Raw genomic sequence first — 21662 nt, 5'->3', positions numbered from 1 at the left:
TACCAACTTGATCTGGAACAATAAATCGGGTAGCCCTGTTGGCAATTTGTTCATAGCTATGGAAAATTGGTCATTTTAACTCTGAAAAAAACTCTTGTGCAGATTCTAAGCACTATTTTCTTCCACATGAGAGAGGGAGCCAATTACACCTTAAACACAACATTCCACCTATTCCAGTAAAAGCATAATTGTCAATAGTTTGGAAATTTGACTGACAACCAATGACGTCTTAAATGTGTTTGGCATTAGTGGACTATGCTAATGAGTCGTAACGCATCCATGGTCAAACATAATTTGCACTCATCTATTGAATCACTGTCATGCAAAGAATGCACATGTAGACTTATAGAAAGATGGAACAATTATCTTCAGACATAAAGTTCAACAGGAAGTCTAATAGGAACCAATTACTGGAAACTATCTAGGAAGAAAGACATTTTAATCATTTACCTGGAATAACAGTTAAAATGGCTTCTGCACTTCTCCGCCTATTTGCGATGTTGGTCGCAACACAACGATACTGTCCGGTATGTTGTTTCTCAACACCATAGATCTGAAGGATTCCTGTCGGTAGCACGGTTATCCTGAGAAGAGGAATTTAATCTTCTAAAAACAGTCACTGAACATGCAGATTTACACGACAACCTAGTGCAATGACAATGGTAATGATTCAGGCTACTGAGCAAAATTTCATTTTATTAACAATAGAAATGGCAGCACGGTGGCACAGTGGTAGAGTAGCTGCCTTGCAGCGCTTGTAGCGGCAGGGACACAGGTTTGAACCAGACTACGGGTGCTGTCTGTACGGAGTTCGTTCTCCCCGTGAGTTTTCTCCGAGATCCTCGGGTTCCTCCCACACCCCAAAGACGTAAAGGTTTGTAGGTTGATTGGCTTGGTATAAGTGTAAATTGTCCCCAGTGTGTGCAATATAGTGTTAATGTGTGGGGATCGCAGGTCGGTGCAGACTCAGTGGGCTGAAGGGCCTGTATTTCTAAACTAAATTGAAATAGAAACAAAAGCAAAATTGCACAGAAGGAAAATAGTATAATCATTATATTCAAATTATGTTACTCCAGTCCAATTGTTCAAAAATTCTGCGTGTTTGGCATTTGGTTCCTTCATTTTTCTAGACAGCACTAGGGGTCCCGAGTGCAAGCAGGGACGGGTGGACAAACAGAGCGTGTGACAAAGCTGGGGTTGGGGTCCAGAACACCAGGGAGTGGGGGTCCAGAACACCAGGGGGTCAGACACATGGGCAGGATTACAGCTAGAGCCCAGGGACTAAAGTGTTTGTTTATTTTAACAAGCAAAAATTTATAGCCTGTAACTCACTAAAGGTTCACTGAAAAGTTGTTACAAATACCACTGTGCAATGTGCAAAAGAGTGAAATTAAAACACATTGGTGCATTAGTAGAATTAACATGCAATTGGCCAGATAATCTGTCAGCCACAGTCCAGACAACACCAGTTAATTTGAGTTTTACTGTACATTGAATAGAATACAGTAGCTTTAGTTATGCAGATTTTGCTTTTTTCACAATTTGATGAAAAATTGCAGATTTCCCACGAATATAATACCTGTCAGTAGCGAGGGGTAGTGTTGTCCGGTTGAATTCCCAGGTTATGATTGGTGGTGGATTTGCATGTATCTTACAGATAAACCGTGCCACTTCTCCTTCCTTCACTACCGTGGGCACAGGCTGAACCTCAAATGGAGACATACCTGATATAAAAGGAACATGCCGTTTAGAAATTCAGACACAAGAAGAAAATAAACCTCTGAGAAAACAAAAATCTCTGCATTTGTAGGAAGGTACAAAAAAAATCCTAATACCCCCACCAGATCATAATACAATGAGAACCAAAAAGGTCGATTTGTGAAATGATTCAATTGGTTCCTGAGTTTATATGAACACATCCCACAAATTATTTTTCGAGTTAAAAACCACTCCCCTCCAACTCTGAAGCAATGTTTAGAGCTGGTTACAGGATTTGAGCGTTCACAAAACTGTTCTTACACAATGGTAATCAAAACAGGTGTTTAAGTGAATGATTCTAAAAAGAGTGGATCTGGGAAACATTTCTCAAGCAGTTTAAGAACTGAGAATTCCCTTTTCTAATCCTATCTGCGGTTCACAAGGATTTGTTTTCAACACAATCACATCCAATAATGATGATATTATATCTGCTTGTATTATATATTAATTAATAATTAACTTGAGTACATTTCAGGGCCTTTTGAAAAACAGAAGATTATGCATTTATATACAAGCTCTGAATGAAACCCATCCATACTTCTGTACCACTACCAACCCCCCCTCCCCCAAGTCAGACTAAATTTCCATCCCGTGAGATTTCTATAACAACAGTCAAAAAGAGATCTAAAACTTCTTTGAAACCAAGATAACTAATGTTCCTCCAACTTTCTTCTACCACTGTGAACTGCATACAGACATGGGCATTTAGTAGACATTATTTCTACAAACAGGCTTCTGTAACATAGTCCACCACTGTAAAACTGAACACATGCAAAATATCTTGACAGATATGTTTGCTGCGAAATCTAAATAAATCCTGTAGTAGCTTGCTCATTTAGTTGACATGATAGACTGCACTAATGTGAGACTGACTTATCCATTACAAGTGGTTACCATCTCACAGATGTTTTTGCCAGCAGCAATTGAAAGGATCCTGGGGAGGAGAGTCATTTCTCACACTCCAGGACCTGAAAGGAACTCCAAACTCTTTCAGGATCGCAGAGTTACAAATGACAAAACTTCCCTCAGGATAAATGATCTTTCTGAGCCTTGCCACACAGCCCATACAAGTGTGTTACTAACCCCAAGAACATTAGGGCTCATACAAATTTCACACCTCTGCAAAATTTGTAACTCATCAATGTGTACAGAGGAATTAATTCTAAGTTTCCGCATAAAGCGAGCCACGTTTTATAGATCAATACAAACTCTTAAGGATTAAAGAAACTCAAAATCTAATCAATGGGTAAAAAGTACAGATTGCGACCAGTTAATAATCAACCAACCCGTAGGGGGGTGCAATAAATGTCAGAAATCAATCATCCGTCTTGGTGAAAAGGTGCACACAATTTATCAGGGAAAGAAAATAACAATCCTTCCTCAATCAGCACTGCCAAAAAAAATCAGTTTCAACAGAAATACAGTTACAGCATCAATAGCCCAGAGAGTTTATCCTACAAGTACCCACACCAATAAAAGTGAGAAAGATCCTTAGTATGTGGCAAATTTATGAGGGGAGCAATTACTGGTCAATATAATTGAACTCAATACTCATGGGTCAAGACAGAAAAAGTTGGGCCAGGATTCCTATTCCCAGTCTCCATGCAGTGACCCTGCTGGATGCATATCTACACAACAAATGCTGAAACAGAAATAACTGTGATGCCTCAAAGGCTGAACAGTTTATTGACATTCACTATGAAAACACACACATGAACAATTGCCTCTTTGGTGGAGGTGCTCGAGGGTGAAATGCTTCTGAGAAGCTTTTACCCCCAAATACAAAATGCCCATTATAAGGATGAAGAATTGACTTCATGACATAAAACCTAAAGAGGACCAATCAAATGCAACACCTGTCCCATTACCTCCCCCCTCAACTCCATCCAAGGACCCCGACAGTCTTTCCAGGCGAGGTAGAGGTTCACTTGCACCTCCTCCAACCTCATCTACTATATCCGCTGTTCCAGGTGTCAACTCCTGTACATCGGCGAGACCAAGCACAGGCTCGGCGATCGTTTTGTTGAACAGCTCCGCTCAGTCCGCCTTAACCTACCTGATCTCCCAGTTGCTCAGCACTTTAACTCCCCCCCCCATTCCCAATTTGACCTTTCTGTCCTGGGCCTCCTCCATTGTTAGAGTGAGGCCCAGCGCAAATTGGAGGAACAGCACCTCATATTTCGCTTGGGTAGCTTACACCCCAGTGGTATGAACATTGACTTCTCTAACTTCAAATAACCCTTGCTTTCCTTCTCTCTCCATCCCCTCCCCAGTTCTCCCACCAGACTTACTGTCTCCGACTACATTCTATCTCTGTCCCGCCCACTCCCGACATCGGTCTGAAGAAAGATCTCCAGAGATGCAGCCTGTCCCGCTGAGTTACTCCAGCATTTTGTGTCTATCTTCGATTTAAACCAGCATCTGCAGTTCTTTCCCACCAATCAATTCAATATACCTCTTAGCAGCCATAGTTGGGTTCAGCAAAATGATAAGATAGCTAACTGCAAGATGAGTATGTCAGAAATATACTCGCCAATTCAAAGTTAAACATGTCAGAATCAAAGTTGCAAACCAAATCTGTCATTTTTTAAATATATGTTTATTTTAACAGAAAGTTTACGGTGGAAACCTAATGGCTTTTCACACTTTTAGAGTTGCTAATGCACCCGATTTTACTGTGAATGTAAAATGCAGCTTGCTTTTGTCTTAACACAATGCCACTGAAGCACTATTGCTTAAACAAGTCTCTTGTCAGATTCCCTTATATAACACAATTAGCTTCCTGTGAGATGAAAGCCAAGAACTAGCCAATACTAATCAGATTTACAATCAGTTAAGGTTGTCCATATGTAGCAGCATTTTACACTGCCACTATGAAAGGTCCGTGTGTAGATTCATCTATCCATTACAGGGTTTGCTCACATGCTCCAGAACAGCAGCTGTTGAACGAGGTGTACGGCACAGAAATCAATACAAGATTTCAATGAGGAATGAGATACTTCTTTCTACTTTCACAACAAACACTCTGAATTAGGACATTAACAGATGACTATTACAGTGGGTAATTCGAGCAGGTCGAGCCAAAGCTGTTCTGCATTTACAAAGAAAAAGTCCTAATTTAACCAACATGAAATATATAAAGCATAACAGCACCTTGCAATATGCATACAAATGATACAATACTTCCTCATCCTCAATTTAAACAATTTAGCATTAATCTATGAAATGGACCATGGAATGCAAAAAAGAAATTGCTTTTTGTCAGACTGAAGGAAAAGTAAAAAGGAATGCAAGAAATTTTACTCATCGCGAAAACTTCAGTACATATTTGGTTGTATCATTCTGGATTGTGTCCGTTACTCCTTATTACCGAGTTTTGGTCCAGAAATATTTGTTCAAGACCCTGAAACACGACTTGACTGATGCAAAAGTCAAAATTCAATGGTGCGAGAGGCAAACTAACAATGAGCTGGTTATTAAAAGGTCCAGGACAGTTTGTAGCTATTCCACAGGCACCAACAGCAAGATAATATGCCAGGCACCCCACCATTATCATTGGCTTCAAACTAAATAACAGATACGAGCCCAAATTAAACAATTTTATTAGGTGAACATTTGCCATAAGAACTCTCTGGGTTTCTGGAGTTGCCATCTTCGAGCTAGGACAGATACAGAATTCAAAATCCTCTGATGGCAATTTAGAGGCAAGACATTGTCAGTAGACCTACCGGGAGCTTGGCTTTTAGAAAAGCAGTCTCCAGCTATCAGAAACCTTTGAGACTGCTACACAAGCTGAATCATTGCCAGGCAGATGAGGGCAGTAGGATGCAAGCACGAGTCATTCGGCCCTTCAGTCCTGTTCCACCAGTCAACAGCAAGCAAATAACTTAGCAACGTCAGCTCAGTCTGTGCCAGATGTAACAATTCCATCTATCTTTAGGGGAGGACTTCTCTCAAAGAATACTACATAGAGTTGCAGAAAGGTAGATCCCATAGTCCTGCTTGTTATCTCATCTGTCACTTTTTCCCCCCACCAAATTTTGGTTTTCCCTACAATTTGTTCATTCGGGCAGAGAAATCATGTCAACATTGGCTGGCAGGCCTCAACATGCTCTGAGCAAGGCCCTTCAGTGTGCGTACGTGAAGGTCAACATGACCTAGCCAGCCATTATCTAAACCAGAAGGCCACATGAGCACGTGCCACAGGAAACAAAAACCAACCATGAATGGATGAATTGAATCACTCGCCTTGTATTCTGGGACTTGGGTGTCAACTATGACATGATCAGTTCAAAACCTACACCAGGTACATCCTGACATCTGGAAAAACTCGGGAAATACAAAAAGGGCAACGTGTTGTTCTTGTGGATTAGTGAAAAATATCTGTCATGAACAGAGGTATAGATTTTTCTGTTCTAAAACAAATTTCTCTATTTGGATGCAGCAGTTGAGAGAGAAAAAAAGAGATATAAACAACCTTTAAGATGGCAAGTTGCATCACAATGTCTGGTAGAAGATTTACATTTGGACATACATTTTACATCTTAGGAAGCAAATGTAAACACTAAAATCTCACAGAAAATAATTGAAGCTGATTTAATGTATGTGGCACAGCAAGAAAAGTGGAATGGAAAAAATTGTTTTCTTCAGGAGTTTACAAAACCCACGCATTGCACAGTATTCTGAGTGTGTGATTTGGTTCACGTATCCTGGCTTTGTTGATAATCAGACCCCTTTGAGAAACACGTACATGGTGCTCTGGAACAGATGGTGATGGCACAGCAAAGATAGGGGGCAACAGATCTGGAGAGAAACAATTAGTTTTCTGGCGGAAAGGTTAAGACACTGGGATCGGAGAAGGATGATGAAACATGTAATACAATACAATACATCTTTATTGTCATTGTACAGGGGTACAACGAGATTGGGAATGCGACTTAGGTGTTTGCATTGAGCGCTGCTTCCGAAATTCAGTTACACTGATTTCACCACAAGCAAAACTTGATAAGTGGAGTTATGTTTACTAAGTGGGCATATGTTTTCTACACTGTGCTTCGCATTTATGACTGGGAAATTCTTTCTACCATATGGTATGTTAGATTGACTAATATAAAATGACCTTGCTTAAAAAGATATCCCCAATTCTATATTTAGTAATAAAGTATGATCCTATAGAACATCATATAATGTATGCTATCCTGACACACTCCCATTGAAATCGGGGTGATAAGCACAGCAGGCAATAAGGAGCAATGCGGCCTTGTTGCTTATTGGGAAGCCATTACCCAATCAATCTGACCAACATTTTGTTCAAGATGGCCGCGCCATTGTGTTTGGCTGCCTGCCACTGTAAGTTTTTTTTTTTTTTCCTAATCAGATGTGCAGCACTTTGGTCAACGTGGGTTGTTTTTAAATGTGCTATACAAATAAAATTGACTTGACTTGACTACACCCATCCTGCTCATTCGCCACAGCCCTCTTCATTTCCCTCTTCAACTGGTTATAGTGATTCCATTTTGAATGTCACTATTTCTATTTCTTCCCACTATCCTATCAGGCAGCACATGCGAGATCATGAGAGAACAATGGTTTTATCCCACATAACTTGTACAACTTCAAGATCTTTAACTCTAAGCCATCTATGAATAACAGCTGAAATCATACAATAAATTGTCCATCCACAAAATAATGGGAAAAGAAATCTTAAGTTATGATCTAATTTTCTCTAACTTTGCAATTTTACTCCATCAAGAAAACCCATGGCCAATGTTACTCAATGATATTGTTTAGAAGCATTTAAAAGTGGATATTCATCTGTTAAATTCATAGTGAGAGCATCTGTTTCAATTCTCTGAATGCATTCAAGAGAGAGCTAGATAGAGCTCTTAAAGATAGTGGAGTCAGGGGGTATGGGGAGAAGGCAGGAACGGGGTACTGATTGAGAATGATCAGCCATGATCACATTGAATGGCAGTGCTGGCTCGAAGGGCCGAATGGCCTCCTCCTGCACCTATTGTCTATTGTCTACTGAGTTACTCAAGCATTTTGTGAATAAATACCTTCGATTTGTACCAGCATCTGCAGTTATTTTCTTATTATTCTGATAGAAATATAATTTGAGGGAAACATGGCACAAAAAATAAGCAAGACATATTAGAAATGCTGCTAGTTCCAAATTACTCCTCAAAATACTGTTTGTGGGACTGAGAATTAGCCACATATGTTTACTTAATACCAAGCTAATTCTTGGGTCCACAATCGGTTTTTAAATAAAACAGGAAGAATTAAAGGAATGAAAGGCAATACAATAAAGCTATATAAATAGACAATAAAAATAGAATGACTATTGAATTATTTCTGAAAAGCTCCGCGAGAGGCAAATTGGATTACTATTCAATTACTGTCAAAAGACATGGAGGAAATAATAAAACACAATTTGATTTCTGATATCTGACATCTGTTCGCCTGTTCTGCACAATGCATACTCCCATTGTCCTTTAATACAGCCAGAGTATTTTGCCAATTCACAGGACCGCACAAAGTTATGAATACTCAATATGAGAAACATTTTAACCTTAATTGATACAAAGTAACCCATGATACTTATTACCGCCAGCAGGTCAAATTTTCTTTTTGGAACTTTACAAATTTTAAAACTTGGATTAAAATGTCCAAACTTGTTCCACACGTTTTAAAATATTAGGAACTTCAATAATCAAAAACTGTAAAAAGCAGGTTTCTTAGCATCTTCTCACATCTGTTTCCATGTATCGTTGTTGATACTCAACACTTATTAAAAAAAGGTAATGCAACAAGGGTTCTCAGTTACAAGATGCCAACCAAAGCAACTCTTCAATAGGCTTTGTAGTCAAAACTTATTCTGCTTTTTAACCTCTTTTAGTTTGATCTTTTATTTGTCACTTACAAGTGCAACTAACTCAATAAGAAACCTTTCACACTGGGTCCATTCCCCTTCACTTTTGTAATCAAATAGGTGCCCGTGCTCATCCACACAAGAACACATTAAACCACCCACAAAGAGGTCAGTCCACTCTAATGACAATCAAGGCCCTGGTGAAGGATCCCATTTAAAACATTGTTCCTACAAAGGGTTATATTCTTACAAGATGAACTATTCTGTTATTGTTGCAAAACAAAAATTGCAAGATCTATTATTTATTAATTTTCTGAAAGTGAAAAATGCAAATTACATTATATTAATATCATTGTTAAAGTAACTGACAAGTCTCTTGGTATTGGGTGTAGCTGTAATTATAAATATTGGACTGGCAAGGAAATGATTCACACTAAGTTTGCTCAATTTAGTTTATCAAATTCATTCAGACTATTCAATTTGAGTCTTTACATTGAACAGAACAGCAAACATGCATCTTAAAGTGCATCAGAACAATCAATATTAAAAAAAACACTGAAAGAGACAAAAATACACAAGTAGAAGGCCACAAAAATCTAAACAGCCCACAATATCCACTGGTGCAATAAAAGTAGTCCAATGTCTTCCAAACAGATACATCTGTGGGAAGCAATATTCACCTTTATTTAACTCTTCCCTCTCCAAATTATTTTGAAAGCACGAGGTCATGTACCCCATTTAGACTTTACAACTGATGGTATTACAGACAGACATTTGTACATCATTGCCAGAGTCGGTAATCTCCAATGGGACAAGCTTGTCCTGCCCCTTTCATCTGAGTAGCAACCACAACTGTTCCCCTTGTCCAAGGAAGACTTTGACAGAATGGTTCAGACAAGCAATAGTAGTAACAAACACAGTGGGCCAAGGTGTGCTAGTGATGGAGAGGATGAACATTCTGGCTGATGGATGGATTGCTGAGCTATCAGGCTGCCTTGTCCTGAATGGGTGTCTATCTCCTGTACATTGCTGGATCCGTACTCTTCTAGTCAAATGGCAAGTATTCCATCATGCTCCCAATTTGTGCTTTGTACATGGGAGAAGGACTTGAGCACCAGGAAGCAAGCCAACTGCTACAGGATACCCAACCTCATGTTTTCTTGTAGCCACAGTACTGTGGCTGGTCCAGATGACTTGGGAGTCAAGAATGCTTCTGGAAACATTTATGGCAAGGGATTCACCGTTGTTATAGTCAATGCTGTTGAATGTCATGGGTAGGTGGTCAGATTCTCTCATTGATGACTGTCACAGCCTGGCCATTTCAGTATTTATGCTTCATGTCACTTATCAGTTCATGCCCGCACACTGGCCGAGTCTTGTAACATGCAGGCTCAGACCACTTCACTTTCAGAGTAATCCCAAATGGAATAGGATGGTACACAAACATTCCCACTTCTGATGCAGTAGTTTGGACAGAAGGTCATTGATGCAGTTGAAGCTAGCTCTGATTTGGATGAGGCTGCCCTGAAGAATGCTCCGAGTGTGATGGAAAGAAGATGCAATAATTGACCAAGAACCTAACACTGTCCGAGGAAAATGACTTCAATCATTGCATTTTGATTCTTTTGATGACACACTCAGTCAATGCTTCCTTGCTATCACTTTCACTTCACTGGTGGAATTCAATCGTTCAGCTCACATCTGTACCTTGACTATAGAGGTCATTGGCCAAACGGTTCTGGCAAAACTGAGAATGGGCATCAATGGTCAGATTATTAAAGAGTAAATGTTGCATGAGAGCTCTGTCAATGACACTGTCCACCAATTTGATTGATGAGTGAGAGTAGACCAAGTAGACGATTAGTCTGATTGTTCTATTTGTACTCGCGAGGGAATTAAAAAAAACAAAAAACACATTGTTAGGCAGATATAGAGTTATAACTGCACTGACTGAAAAAGACTTGGCTAGTGGCATGCATGGGTAGTTCGGAAGTGTAGATCTCCATTCATGCAGTTGGGTTTGTTGTCTGGTCCCAAAGCTTTTGTTGTATCCAATATTCTCACTTCTTCTGGATACACATGGTTAAAAAGATACGATGAACATGGTTACCAACCTTCTGTCCCATTACTGTCTCACCATCACTGAGGATTGGGATCTTCTTGAAGCCTCCACCTCCTCCTCTCACTGTTCAACTGTCTAGCAGCATCCACTGTGAGATGTGGCATGACTGCAGAATGTTGATCGGATCTACTGGTGAGTTTCTTAGTTCTGCACATTGCTTGCCGTTTTCACTGGACAATCTAGATCGAGGCAATGGCTACAATTGGCCTTTACGGCCAGTTGCAGCTTGGACTTTGAAAACGGGGCCAAAACGTGGCGACTCTCGGAATAGTCTCAGTGGGCTATTTCTATACACGTTGTACTTAATCTGGGATTGTATATAAAATAATAATTTACTGAACTGTATGCAAAAAAAAGTCACTGTACCCCAGTACATGTAATAATAAAGAACCATTGAACCAATTACAGCCCTATGCGGCAGTTTTGCCAAAACCAATCCCCACACGAGAGATTTTAAATACAGTTGGTTTGTATCCAAGTATGCCCATCTGTGCTCCCCATGGAACAGGTGCTGCTGCCCCAGCTTAATGGGAATACGTGATGCTCTGGGCCACGAGGTTACAGGTTGAAGTGATGGACATTTTTACTGCTGCTGATGGTCCTCAGAGCCCCTTGGATGCCCAGTTATTGTATAAAGGCTGTTTCAACAGTTCTGGATTCTGATTCTTCATAGAAAAAAAGAGCAGATATCACCACCCTTTATGTAAAGAAAAAAAGCTGCTTCAATGTCGATTCCAAAAGCAATCATTGCAATCCATTTGAATTGAAGATAGACACATAAAATGGCATATTTCTTTCTTTTTTACAGCATCCATACTGCGCTGTATTGTTGCACCTATTAACCACCATCAGAACAGCTTTTGTGCACACAGTTTGATGGATGCGACCCACAGCTAAATGTTTACAGAACTAAGTAGCTTTAAGCAGGATGTCGATAAGAATAAGTGTCTCCAAAGCTATCCAAGCAAGACAAACACCAAGGCCAAACTCAAATATAGGTTACATGACTTATGGATCACTTTGGGCTCTCGTTTATCAAACAGGTAAAAAGAAAATCTGTTTGGAAACTGCTATTTATGAAACACTTCCCTATTGGCTTACGTAAGCTGAACTTTAAAACCATCTAAGAAAGTTCAATGTTAGCTCTTTTGTTACCGAAATGCTAAATAAGCTGCACTCGGATTGAGCGGGGGAATAGAAGAGTTGTTGAAAGAGTAAGTACGTTTGCTAAATAATTGCTAAAGACTTGATAACATTTTATAAGTAATGTACAAGGCAAAGTTAGTACAAATCATTTCCATTTAATAGAAACATTGTTTTTCTTGCTTTATGGCACATCCATCTATACAAATATTCTTTGTTATAATAAGACCTCTCTGCTGATTGATAAAGTCCAGTTCCTATTTCTACATCACAATGTAATCCTTTTTGCAAGATGTTCTATGTCACAAATTAGCTGAGCATTTTAAAATATATCAGCTATACAAGTCGTTTTTGTATACATCTCTCTCCCCTCTCATACCGACTGAAAATAATTTGCTAGCAGATTCATAGACAGCAGATTCACAAATATTTAGTTGTTAAAGTTTTTCCATGCATAAAGGTACATAATCCTTTGCCCGCCACAATGTATTTTGGCATCGAATACTCCTCCTTTCCACATTTTAGCGCAATATTCCAATGAATCAAATAATTTTAATATGGGTTGGCAGTGCTGGGTCCAGCTCGGCAGAATAAAATGTTCAGGATATTATATCTACTTTTTTTTCCCCCTCTATCATCAAGCCAGGAGGTACACAAGCCTGACGTCCCACACCGCCAGGTTCTGGGACTGCTACTTTCCTCAAACTATCAGGTTCTTGAACCAAAGATAGGTGCAAAATGCTGGAGTAACTCAGCGGGTCAGGCATCTCTGAAGAAAAGGAAGAGGTGGCATTTCGCGTTGAGACACTTGTTCAGCTGGAGAAGGGTCTCAATCCGAAAAGTCACCCATTTCTTCTCCAGAGATACTGCCTGACCCGCTGAGTTACTCCAGCATTTTGTGTCTATCTTCGGTGTAAACCAGCATCTGGAGTTCCTTCCCACACAAGTTGTTGAACCATCTGCACCACCTTAATCACACTTGGGCTATGAGACACTAAAGTACCACCTCTTTCACTGCCATGGATTTGTTTTTGTGTTTTGCACCAATGTCTTGGATTTTTCTTTCCCCATAGTTTTCTCCATTAGTTTAATTGTAGTTAGTTTTAGAGAAAACATTGAATTAGTCAATGAACTAATTATAGGCAAGTGTAGACCGAGCAATATGAAATGGGTAGTTACATAGTCTAATGAATGTATACTATTCAACAATATGGGGCAGCTTTATTCTGATAGTGGTTTCCTGATCCCTATTCCTATCAAATGATTTTTTTTTAAATCTGGTTTTGTGGGTGAATCTTTGGGTGGGCTTGTAGAAATCTACTGCATTAGTCTCAATAACAAATCCTCTTATAATGCATTAAAGAACAGATTGTCAGTAGCTATATACACCCAGGGACATTTTATATATCATTAAATATACAGTAGCACAAAATACAGCATTGCTACAGGGCAAACCAAAACCGTGCTATGGACAACCCAACTTTTGCTCTAAAATCCCTCTTGACAATCATTTTTATGTTCACTGACCTGCACTGACTTAGTGGGGGGGGGGGGGGAATTGGTTTATGGAAACGACGTAACACATGGATCGCCTGTATTGCATTAACTCTGATACATAATCAAGTTGATTCACTAGGCAACTTTAGTGCTATAATATCAATAATGCATATTGCAATTGATCAATAACCACTACCACTCCCTGAAGCAAATCGTTTAATTTCATACTGCAGTTAAGCATTGTTCTGACTCCATGATAATTTAGGACCGATGGTAGAATATTATTTAAGTAAGCAGTAGCTTGAAAGCCAAAGCTGAACATATTGGCAAAGCCACAATCATTCAAGTGACAGTTTGGAATGCTGCCAAAAATTTCACTGACCCAAACCTCTGGTAATAACCTCTATAATGGATTTCATTTCCAAGACATAACCCTTCAATCAACACAGTAATCCACTTTGTGGTTTACAAATCAAAACTGTTAAAACACAGTCGTTACTTCCTACAGCTGTCAAAATCTATTACTGTGCTATTTAGTTCTTTTCAGGATTCTCTCCCTGTTGCCCGTCTTTACAGGGGAGGAAACAAAATTGCAGATGTAGAAAGGGGATTCGGTTTCACTCTATCACTTTTACACAAATTGACATCAATTTCCAGAAAACCCATTCACAAAAGGAAGTAAAACTCAAAAGGTGTAGTAGTAATGCACTTGCTTTTGATACGTATAACTGAAGCTGACAATTTCTTAAATTAAACCTCCCTATTTTCAGAAGCATAGGCACGATAGATTATGACAAAAAGTGGTTTAAAAAACTGTATTTTAACAGAAGCAATTTGATAAAATAGAATGTTTTTTCCCCTTTAATTTAACAAATGCAGCTTTCCATAAAATCTTTAAACGTTCAAACAAATTTTCTTTTCTAGTTTTAAATTTCTTATTACAATCCATGGAGGTCTTATTATACCAAACAATACAATCAGTGCAAGGCATCCCCTGGTGTGGTCTTATTTTGTATTTCCGACATAAGCAGTCTTTGGTTTTTCCGTCACCAGGCTCTCCTTGAAAAGTTAACACTGTTTGAAAGCAGAAACACTGCAACATAAAGGGACACTCGTATCCTTTGTTTTTAACACTGCTGATCCCTTCAGTTAAGCCCGTTCAAATCCAAGGCAAAATTACTCTCAACATCTTGCACTTTTCTGCATCTTCCATTTCACACAAAAGTTTGTGCAAATGTCCAAGTTTTGAATTCTAAATGAGCAAGTCAAATGTCTTAAGTTCAGGGTTGTTATTGAATGATCATTTCCTCTTTGACTTATACCAAACATCGATGTAGAGCAATGACATACTTATATTTTACCCAAAAAAAACTAATGCAGAACCTTCCTCAATGTTGAATATAATTACACTGAGTTTTAAACAGCAGTTAATTTTCCTTGCATCAAAATTACATAATAGCTGCCTATAATTTTGTTGTCTATAATGCTACATTTTTTTCTATGATAATGAATATTCATTTATTACAGGTAGATTATCTCTAGGTAGTTTTCCACAAATGTCGCTTCCACAAATGATCATCTCAATAGATAACATAATCATCCTGTCAATTGTTTCGTTTCAAATTGGTTGTATAACAAGAAAGGGCACCCCTTTTATTAATCTCACCTAGTATTACATCATTAAAAGGGTAGTTTGCATCTGTTCAATTGAAATAAGCAATTTTTCTCTCAAATGATTGCATATATAGACTTGTTGCTAGCAGCAATCCAACCACTCTTGAAAAACAAAATGGCAGATTAATGGCTTTCACCACAGATATTAGCAAGTAAATGTATACCCTTCATCACGAACGGCAGCAGCACAAAGACCGACCCACAGATCGGTTAGTGCCTCTTTCATTGTTCATCAGATCAGCCCATCTTTAGAAGCTTTATCCTTTATCCTCCAACAGGACCAATATCTTTGAATTTTTCTACTGTGATTCCCTACTATCCAGTGGCACCGGTTGGATTAGCAAGCAGTCAGCTCAGTGGCTTTAAAATGGTGATTAAAAACCCATAGACAAGGGGGTCCAGAGAAACTATCTGCTCATTCGATCTGAAACATTCTCCATTCTGTTCTCGAGCGGAGTTGAATAGTATCTGTGCTAACTTAGGCTAAGTGAAATATCAAAAGTATTCAACAGTTTGCATTTTGAAGCCATGCATCTACGTTTATCTGTTCATGGGATACATGTGTGAAATGGAAGGAGGAAGCAAGTGAAAGAGAAGCCAAGCAAGGAGGGGATTAAAGGAGCTTTGGAATTTCACATGCATGAAAAGGTACACTAATTCTATTTTATCTAGTCTGATTGTTCAGCTGTGGCAGTTCAATTCAAAAAAAGCCCTCTGCATCTGAAAACATTTTGTAACTGTTCCGACCAAGGAGCACTTAGAAATGCAAGAACTTCCTGTCAACAGAACAATTACTCACAAGGATCCTCAAATAAGAGGGGGGCAGAAACAGCAAAACCTGCAGATCACACACGAATTTGAAACTTTTGCAGAAAACCAATGAATAAATGGAGTTAACTCTGCATTCATATCTCCATATTTTTATATTCTCATTCGAATATGCCATGTCTTTTTTCCAAAATGATAATATCAAAATCTATTTTCCTTCTGTTTTATTTTTCTTCCATTTGTAACTTTGTTGTAACTTTACCTCCAATGTCCGCCCATAGTTCCAATTTCCTTTATTGCCATCACATTTGTAGTGAATGCACAACTTATCTCCACACACGGAAATAAAATATATATTTGCTAATATATTTTTTTAACTATGCAATTTCAAGCTATTTATAAATATTAGATGTAAGACACTTCATTACTTGGTGCAAGATAGGAAATAGGGAGTGAAATTGATTGATATCAGGAGCACAAAACAGTCCAACATCAGGTCGGTGTTTACTTGATGTTGGAGGTTTTGTCAATATCACACTTATATTCTTGACAGGGTCCAGTTTCATGCCAATAAATTTTAACCATCATAAGCTACACTTATTCGGCTCAGCTGTTCTAGCCACGTCATACCCATGCCAGACACCCAACCCCAAAGTTGAAACCACTGAATCAGGCTTAGCCTCGGCAAGTTAACACTCAAAAATGCTCTTAAAACCTGCTTGAGGAAATACCCACCTGATTCTGAGAATCCCTAGCCAAAGTATGCCTGAATGTGGAGAGGATGTTTCCAGTAATGGGAAAGTCTTGGACCAAGGATGTTCCTTTCAGGAGGAGTTGAGGAGGAATTTCTTCAATCAGAGGGTGGTGAATCTGGTGGTGAATTTATTGCCACAGAAGGCTGTGGAGGCCATCAATGGATATTTTTAAGGCAGAGTTAGATAGATTCTTTATTATTACAGGTGTCAGAGGTGATGGGGAGAAGGCAGGAGAATGGGGTTAAGAAGGAAAGATTGAACAATCACGATTGAATGGCAGAGTAGACTTGATGGGCCGAATGGCCTAATTCTACTCCTATCACTTATGATTGCTTAAAGTGGAGAAAGAACAGTCAGAAATGAATTGTGCACCAGCAGGTCCATGCTTCAGGAGTGTAGAGAAGCTCACTGTAAACAGAAGAAACGTATCATCTCCTAAAATACCATCTAATTGCCGAGCATCCCCTGTAGCAAAGTCTGTGGTTCTCACATAGGCCAGCAATCATTGAGTCAGGATGTTTAATGATGTTGCTCACGGAAGATGCTGCGCTAATAGGGGCAGTAGAAGCTGGTTATCTGCTGCAGTTTTATTGGGAGGCGAGGCCAATCGAAGATGAACAAGGGCGTGCTGGAGGGAGAAACTATGCTGTAATTGTGAGACACAAAACATTGCAAGCAACCTCCGTCACTGTGCACCACACCACCAATTTTGGTGTTTATTCACAAAATGCTGGAGTAACTCAGCAGGTCAGGCAGCATCTCAGGAGAGAAGGAATGGGCGACGTTTCGGGTCAAGACCCTTCTTCAGACTACCAATTTTGGTGCCATCTACAGACATCGGAATTATGCCATCTACATTCTCAGCAAATCATTTATATCACAAACAGGAGTACCCAGCATTAATCGCTGCAATATACCACTGGTTACAGACCTCCAATCTGAAAAATAACTCCACTACCACATTCTGTCATCCCTGGTTACCATATGCATTAACCTTCTAGACCATCCTACCACGCAGAACCTTGTCAAAGGCCTCGGTAAATTCCATGTGGAAAATGTCTACCGTGCTGCCCTCCAGCTTGTTGGTCATTTCAAAACTCAAGATTTTGAGGCACAGTTTTTCCCATTTGCACAAAACCATGCCCGCCATCCCCAATCAGTCCTCACACTTCCAAAGGCGAATAAACCCAATCTCTCAGAATCCTATCCAATAGCTTTCGCACCACTGATGCCGAGCTCACCACCCTGTGGTTCCTGGTTTGTCCCTGCCGTTCTCCTTCAATGAAAGGCACAACACTAGCTACCTCCAGTTTTCTGGGACCTCACCTGCAGCACACAAAAATACAAAGATCTCTAGCAGACCCCTGCAATCTCCTTCTTTGTTTCTCACATCATCGTAGGATGCACCTGGTCAGGTTTCTGGGATTTATCCCCCATTATTTGTTTCAAGACCTCCAATACCTTCCGCTTTGTAATGTTGATGTGCTCCAGGATATATATCGTTGTTCCTTCCCCTGAACTCAGCAGCTTCAATGCCTTTCTCCACAGTGAATATAAATAGATATTCATTTTAAAAAAACATTCACCCTGGCTCCACTCATAGATTACCACACTGATCCTTAAAGGGATCTTCTCCATCCCTAGCTATGTTTTTTACTCTGAATACACTTTTAGGATTCTCCTTAATTTGCCAGAATTTTATCAAGGCCCATTTTGCCCTCCTAATTTCTTCCTTAAGTGTGCTCCTATATCCCTTATACTCCTCCGGGAACTCACTTGATCACAGCAGCTATACCTGGACCTGGAACATGCTGACACCAAATTATTTGTGTCTCACTTTTAAAAGCCTCTTGCCAGATCTCCAATGACCTAGCCTCTCCCAATCAACATTTTGAAGTTCCTGTCTGATGCCATCAGTTAGCCTCCCCAATTTGAGGACCAGTCCCATCTTTTTCAATAGGGTAGACACAAAATGTTGGAGTAACTCAGCGGGTCAGGCAACATATCTGGAGAAAAAGAACAGGTGACATTTCGGGTCGGAACCCTTCTTTTTTCATGGCTATCTTGAAACTGGTTGGTTTATGGTCATTGGTCTCAAAGTGCTCTCATTCACTTGTCCAATTTTATTTCTTCAAATGAGGTTGCATGTAATGCCCTCTCTAGTGGGGCCAACTACATGGCATTTCAGAAAACTTTCCTCAATGCCATTAACAAATTCTGTCCCTTCTAAATCCCTTAACACCAAAAAGCAAGACAATCCCAATCAATATTAGTAAAGTCAAAATCATATACATTTATACCCAAAAAAACCCTGAAGCTATTATTCAAGTTAAACCACAGCAAGTAAAATAAAATCCAAATATTTGAAACGTTTCTTCCTGGTTGCCTCTTGTCAAGTACTGTTGCAATGCAGTCTATGTATTTCAATCCTCACACCAAGGCAACGTCCAATGGCTAAAATGCACAATACTCTCCTGTACCTGACTTGTACACATGCCTAGGTATATACAATGTTTTGACCATGAATCGGATTTCAATAAATATCCCAAGATCTATAATATATTTCAAAGCTTTGGACTGAGTTGAACTCCATGTCTGGATTGGGAGGAATTTTGAGCCAGCACCCATGATCTGGGTAGTTTTGTGGGATGATTCAATCATTCTCACCACTCAGTGGTTTCTGATGATTTTGTTACATCTTAAACCGGTTATTTTTTTGCTATGCATTCTGCTACGGCTAAAATTTTGAACAAACTGGACAAACAACTTGATTGGCGATAGACACAAAATGCTGGAGTAACTCAGCGGGACGGGCAGCACTTCAGCATTCCTTCTATCCAGACATGCTGCCTGTCCCTCTGAGTTACTTCAGCATTTTGTGTCTATCTTCGGTGTAAACCAGCATCTGCATTTCCTTCCTATACTAAACAACTTGATTGGTTGGTTTTGTAACTTTTGTCAGTTTTAGTTTATTGAATTTGAAAATGAAATTGATTCTGTTTCTACCTATCCACGTGTACAGGTTTTGATTGGTTTAGGTTGAAGCAACCATATATCTCAGTCTGCCAGTCAAATGAACCAATTAAGTTTCCTCAAACACCCAAGTGTGGTGCCCATATAAAATATTAATTGTAGTATAATACAACGTATATGTGCCATTATTAATTGATCATAGCAAGTTGCAATTAATATACAGACACAAAGGTGAGATAAAATCTTTAAATTTTTGACCACTTAACATGAATAGTACTCACATCTCCCCATTATAAAGAGTGTTATCTGATGCTCAACAGTAGTTTTAGGTTTACTCAGTGACTAGTTGAGACCCAGCTGCCAGGAAACCTCTTTGCAAGGTGTATTTTGCTGATTGACACAAAAGGAGCACAAAATCCAATTAAAATGACGGAGAAATAACTTGCATTTTTGCTCCTAGTCACAATCTAGATAGTTTTTTAAAAAAAATAAACACAAGTTTATACATTACTTTCTGGTACCAGGATCAGTCTCAGTCCCAAAGATGGAGTCAAACTGCCTGCTACCAAATGCACAGCAAAATCACAATTAATTAGTGAAATAGAAGATGGCCACACTCGGAACCAAAACACGAAGAGGAACCATTTGTTCAAGATGGAACATCTGATCAACCCAAGTGGCATTCTGTTTTAATTACCAGAGTATGATATTTTTAATGAAGCATTTGGGAATAAATTTTGTTTTGAGCAACTCGTTATCAGCCTTAGTGCCAAATTTCATTTTATTTAATGCACAACACCACAGGTAAGGATAGTGCATCAAATGGAATTCCATTCAGCAGGAAAAAGAATGTATAGCGCGTGGAACAATCATCTGGGTTAATAATCCTTCCACATGGATTTAAATGATACTAATGTTTGGAATGGGCAATTATTTTTGAGGGAGACTCGTCAAAAGATAAAAGATGAGATTCAGCAAGATATGCATTTTGTATAGAAGTGTGCAGGTTATCAAATAATAGACCACCGATTCATCCTGCACGATATCCGACATGGTGCCCTCTTAATATTACCCAGTGATTTTTTAATCTCCCAAGATAATATGATTCCATCGCTTCAGAGCTGGTGTCATCTAAAATTTCATTAAAATTCTGATCACATAGGGAACTATACTGCACAACACAATGTTTTGATATTTGCTGCAGGCATTTTTTCTTCAGTGTTTTAAGGCTGCAAGTACATTGCAATCCCAGAGCAAAGATGGGATTCACTGAAGCAGCATTAGGAACACTGCAGTCAGGAAGCAGTAGGGGTGGGTGGGAGAAATAAGAACTCAGTTGGCTGGAGGTGTGCTGAGCCAGCCCAGGAATTGGACAAGGAATTGTCCAATTGCACAAGGAAAGAGGTCAATCATCTTTGGCTCTTGCCTTCATGGCAGGAGATCCTGGATGAAACGTTCAAGGGCCAACCATCCTTGGTTATTTTATCATCAACTCTTCCTCCATCAGATTAGAAGTGATCAGATGATTTATGTAATGTTCCATTCCATTCATAACTTCTCAGATTATGGTATGGTACAGGGCTGCATTTTAATAAGACCAACACACTACATTCAGGTCTGGAATCATCAGTGGAAAACAACATGCAGGGAAGAGATGAGGTTGACATTTTCCAAAACAAGAAAGTTTGAGAACATCTACTTGATATTCAATGACAATACGAAGGTATCACAAAATGCTGGAGTGACTCAGCGGGCCAGGCAGCATCTCAGGAGAGAAGGAACGGGTGACGTTTTGGGTCGAGACCCTTCTATGGCTCCCCCTCTCACTTCAATGATAATACTGTCATCAAGTCTCCTACTGAAACCTTCCAGGATTTAACGAAAGCTAAAATATTTAAAATGGACCAGGAACTTAAAAATCAGGCCTCACAACAGTCAGGAATCAGACATTCTACAGTAAATGACTCACCCCCAAACTCTCCAAATCCTCTCCACACTGACAAAGCTAATTGAATATGCTTCTCTTATGTGAAAGAGCGCAGCTCTAAAATGAGCTATGAAGCTCAACAACATCTATATACTAAATCTCTCGTTTGTT

At 39.3% G+C, this 21662-nt stretch overlaps 1 protein-coding gene across 1 annotated transcript in view; it reads right to left on the bottom strand.

The window, feature by feature from the left end:
• Nucleotides 1–21662, bottom strand: part of prtga (protogenin homolog a (Gallus gallus)) — a 106965-nt gene that overhangs the window by 53850 nt on the left and 31453 nt on the right. The window contains exons 3-4 of the mRNA XM_078427445.1: nucleotides 1580–1724; nucleotides 451–584 (exon numbers count right to left, since the gene is read on the bottom strand). Coding sequence (XP_078283571.1) covers nucleotides 451–584; nucleotides 1580–1724 — 279 coding nt within the window. The remainder of the gene's footprint in view (nucleotides 1–450; nucleotides 585–1579; nucleotides 1725–21662) is intronic.

The sequence above is a fragment of the Rhinoraja longicauda genome, chromosome 33, assembly GCF_053455715.1.
Source record: "Rhinoraja longicauda isolate Sanriku21f chromosome 33, sRhiLon1.1, whole genome shotgun sequence".
In the NCBI taxonomy this organism is placed as follows: Eukaryota; Metazoa; Chordata; class Chondrichthyes; order Rajiformes; family Arhynchobatidae; genus Rhinoraja; species Rhinoraja longicauda.
Note: the sequence above shows the minus strand (reverse complement) of the source record. Positions and strands in the feature narration are given on the sequence as shown.